Source organism: Lolium rigidum, chromosome 5 (genome assembly GCF_022539505.1).
Source record: "Lolium rigidum isolate FL_2022 chromosome 5, APGP_CSIRO_Lrig_0.1, whole genome shotgun sequence".
In the NCBI taxonomy this organism is placed as follows: Eukaryota; Viridiplantae; Streptophyta; class Magnoliopsida; order Poales; family Poaceae; genus Lolium; species Lolium rigidum.
In genome coordinates, this window is record NC_061512.1 from 17,306,792 (window position 1) to 17,311,192 (window position 4,401).

Sequence of the window (4,401 nt, forward strand, 5' to 3'; positions counted from 1 at the left end):
GAATATGGTGTGCCAACAAATGCCATAATAGGGACTTGAATTGTGTTCTCGTCCTCACTTGTTGGCATTACTCGTTTATGATGTTTTCTTTTGTTGTCACGTCTTTCACTTATCGATGGTGGCTGGTGCTATAACCTCATGACGCATAGAAAACTGTTTAATTCTAGGGCTCGTCGGTGCAAACACTGCTGTGGATGGAGCTTCGATGATCAGCTTCAACGCTTTTGTTTTTAATTTAGGGATTAGGGATGTATTAATTCGTGAGTTTACGCATACATGAGATGGAAGATTTGCTTCCACCGGCCTAGCTAAATCGTGAGCCTAGGCATGCAGTGGTTGCGGCGACAGATATCACGCCTTGTAGACATGCAAATACTTCAGCGACTCCAGCAGAAGGACAATAATGCAAGGTCCCCCAGGGCTCAGGCGGAGCATATCCGTACCATAATTTTCTTCCGTCAAAATGATTCAACAGTACGGCTTCTCGATCCAACTGTTTCTCTTCAGCTTTTGTGGAGGACAACTCCACCAGCAGATCGACGTAGCATCTTCAGCGGCACACCCAATACCCCGTCGTCCGGTAGCAGCGTCAGTTAGTGGGTTTAAAAGCGTCGGCACTAGTTGCTTCCATATTTGAATTCAAAACAAACCGGTGAATTACATTTAGTCTTTAAGAATTTGTACAGATTTGAACGAAAATATACTTAAAAACTTATCAGGCCCTAATCCAGCCGAGCGGTGGAACATGTTGTAGTCCAGTTCGGTGCCACCTATACCGCCGCCACCAGTGCTTTTGTTGTCGTCTTTTCCGCCGCTGGTGCCTTCGCGATGGCCATCTCTGACATTGCAGCTGTGGTTCTAGTCATCGTCGTCGAGGTCGACGAAGTGGCCGCTCTCGCACACGGAACACCTCAAACGGCCGCGGAGCCGCCGTCACATCGTCGTGTGACTTGCATAGGGCCATGTTGAGCCTTGACTCGTCGTTCGGGTCACCAGGGTCGTGCATCGTCAAATGTTCCTGCGGGTCCGCCAACCGGCGCCCCTCTTCCTCCTTAATCTTCTTCGGTGGTGGAGACCTATATACTCCCACCTGGGAACCACCTTCTCTTAATTAAAGCTAATCGGCTAGTCACGCTGCAATTAATTTAAGCTGATGGGTGTTTGTGTGTATGACAAGTATGGACCACCACTTTGTCAGCTATGTCTGCGCTTCCGAGTCGGTCCATATGGGGCAAGGACACGTGGGAGTGATAGCAGTTATATTGGGGCGTGGCGGGTAGAAGAGAGATATTGGGATGATCAGGATCCAGCACCAATTTCATGTCCGTTAGGTCATTGAGGACGACTAGAGATGCTCTTAAATCATGATGATTGGCAGCTCGGCTATTTAGACCGTCGGAAACAAAGTCACCTTCGATAAATGGTCGATATGTGTCCCTAATCTTATTTTTCTTAAATATACATTTTTGATGTTAGGCTTGAAAAAAAAAAAACAAGAGTAATGTGCTTCCACCTTACGAGTGAGAAGATGACAGCACACCTTCTCAATAAGTCATCATCATGCTGGTGAATTCATCACTTTCTATCTCATTGTTTTGGCAGGAAGGACAACTCCACCAGCAAACGCCTTCACCATGGCTCCATCAGTCCACATGCGTGGTGATCAAGCTCGCCCTCTCACCTCGCGTCCTTATAATGCGCGGCGAGACAACCAGCAGAGTATACATAAGGGCACGTGCGTTATACACACTTGTGCTTGTCTAACTGTGCTGCGGCAGCAGAGCATACGGCACACGCCGGCGATGGCTTCTTCCTCCCGCGAGGACGGGCCACCGGAAGACGCGTCCGCGGCGGCGCCGACGTACGCCGGGATGGCCGACCTGGTACCGGCGCTTCCGCTGGAGACGCGGTGCTCGCCGTTCGCGCTGCGCCAATACAGTGGCTTCTGGCTGCCGGAGGCGGTGCTGCTGCGCGGCATCCCGGCGCTGCACGCCGGCTTCGTGCCGAGGCCCGACGACGTCCTCCTCGCCAGCTTCCCCAAGTCCGGCACGACCTGGCTCAAGGCCCTCGCGTTCGCCATCGCCCACCGCGCCGCGCACCCGCCGTCATCCGGCGACCACCCGCTCCGCCGCAGCAACCCGCACGACCTGGTCCGGTTCGTCGAGGTCGGCGCCGCGCTCGCGGGCAGGACCGACGATGGAATGGACGCCGCCGTGGCCGAGCTCGAGGCGCTCCCGTCCCCGCGCGTGCTCGCCACGCACCTCCCCTACTCCCTCCTCCCCCCGCGCGTCCTCGCCGCCAACAACCGGATCGTGTACGTCTGCAGGGACCCCAAGGACGCGCTGGTATCCTCGTGGCTCTTCACCAGGGGCGCGTCGGCGAGCCTCGGAGTTGACACCGAGTCCTTCACGCTCTCGGAGGCGCTCGAGCTCTTCCGCGAGGGGCGGTGCTTCTACGGCCCGCAGTGGCGGCACGTGCTCGAGTACTGGGAGGCGAGCCGCCGCGCCGCCACGAGTCCCGCCGTTGCTGCCAATGTGTTGTTCCTCACGTACGAGGAGATGCTGCGTGACCCTGCAGGGAACCTGAGGAGGATGGCGGAGTTCATGGGCTGCGCCTTCTCCGAGGAAGAGGTGGCTGGACGGGTGGTGGATCAGATCGTTGAGCTGTGTAGCCTGGAGAAGCTCAAGAACATGGAGGCCAACAGGAGCGGGCGGCGGAACACGTCGGGCATCAGGAGCGACGCTTTCTTCCGGAAGGGAGTGGCCGGAGACTGGAGCAGCCACATGTCGCCGGAGATGGGGAAGATGGTGGACCAGGCCATGGAGGACGCGCTCCGGGGCTCTGGATTTAGCTTTTGCCAGTTTATCAACTCTGACGAGCGACGTCTCACCACTGGTGGTAGTGACTAGTGAGTGACACAGCTGCGAGCGTTCCAAACGTCGAAATGATATATCCGCAGTACAATAATTCGATGTAAATTGCGCCCCGAGACACAGTTAGAGCATCTCCAGTCGCGTCCCCCAAACCGTCCCCCAAAGCGCGCCGGATTGAGCGTTTGGAGGACGTGTTTTGTTCAGCTGCTGCGTGTGACGCGGCTCCACCGCGCGTCCCCCAAACGCCGCCCCCAAACATTTAAAATAATTTTTTTAACACATAAACCATTTATATCAAATGTAGCATATGAAAAAAAAATGTTTTCGAGGATTGTTTTCAAATTAAATTACAACAAACAATAAAACAAGTAATCAAATATAATAAAAAGGGCTAGATGATACATCAAGGTGCCACGGTATTTCCTTTGATCCTCCACAAATGCTCAACGAGATCAGCTTGAAGTTGCTCATGCACATTGTCGTCACGGATCTCTCGCGTGCATGACCACAAAATCGAGCAAAATCCGCAGGCACCTCATGATCAACCTCCGCGAGAGGTCCTTGACACTCATAGGGACCAACATGTGACCTAACATGATTCTTGCGGTCATCCTCGATGATCATGTTGTGCATGATCACACAAGCCCGCATCACCTCCCACATTTGGTCGTGAGATCAGCTTAGAGCAGGGTACCGGACAATGGCAAATTGTGCTTGAAGCACACCAAATGCCCGCTCGACATCCTTCCTGCAAGCCTCCTGTCGCGTAGCAAAGTGAGAATTCTTCGGACTCGATGGATTCGAGATTGTTTTGACAAAAGTGGCCCATTTTGGATATATACCATCGGCTAGATAATAGCCTTTGGTATATTGGTGGCCATTGATCTCATAGTTGCATGGTGGAGCATGCCCTTCCACTAGTCTGCCGAACACCGGAGACCGCCGCAACACGTTGATGTCATTGTGTGATCCCGCCATGCCAAAGAAAGAATGCCAAATCCACAGGTCATAATCTGCCACAGCCTTCAAGCACCACACTCGCAATATCCATGACGCCCTTTGTATATACCTTGCCAAGCAAACGGGCAGTTCTTCCATGCCCGAGTGCATGCAATCGATGCTTCCAAGCATTCCAGGAAATCCTCCGGCAGCATTTTGTGCCATGATCCTTGCGCTCTCTTCCTCGCTTGGCCCTCTCAAGTAGTATTTGCCAAACTTTCCCACCACAGCTCGGCAAAACTTGTACATGCACTCAATGGCAGTAGACTCACTCATGCGAAGGTAGTCGTCCCGTGTATCGGCAGGTGCTCCGTATGCAAGCATCCTCATGGCGGCGGTGCACTTCGAATGGATGAGAACCCGAGAACGCCTACGAGCGTCGAGCTTGAGCTTGAAGTAGGGGTCGAACTCTCGAACGCCGTGGAGGATATTCATGAACAGGCCCTTGCTCATCCTGTACCGGCGCCGAAAATTGTCGGCATGTGTTGCCCCGTCGGCGAAGTAGTCGTTGTGCAGCATGGCATGCCCC

At 53.6% G+C, this 4,401-nt stretch overlaps 1 protein-coding gene across 1 annotated transcript; it reads left to right on the forward strand.

Annotated features, from left to right (window-relative positions):
* Positions 1 to 1,802: 1,802 nt before the first annotated feature.
* Positions 1,803 to 2,964, forward strand: LOC124655676 (cytosolic sulfotransferase 7-like). Its single transcript, XM_047194534.1, has one exon. It carries the CDS (start codon positions 1,803 to 1,805, stop codon positions 2,907 to 2,909), a length of 1,107 nt encoding a protein of 368 aa, XP_047050490.1. The 3' UTR covers positions 2,910 to 2,964.
* The last annotated feature ends 1,437 nt before the right edge of the window (positions 2,965 to 4,401 follow it).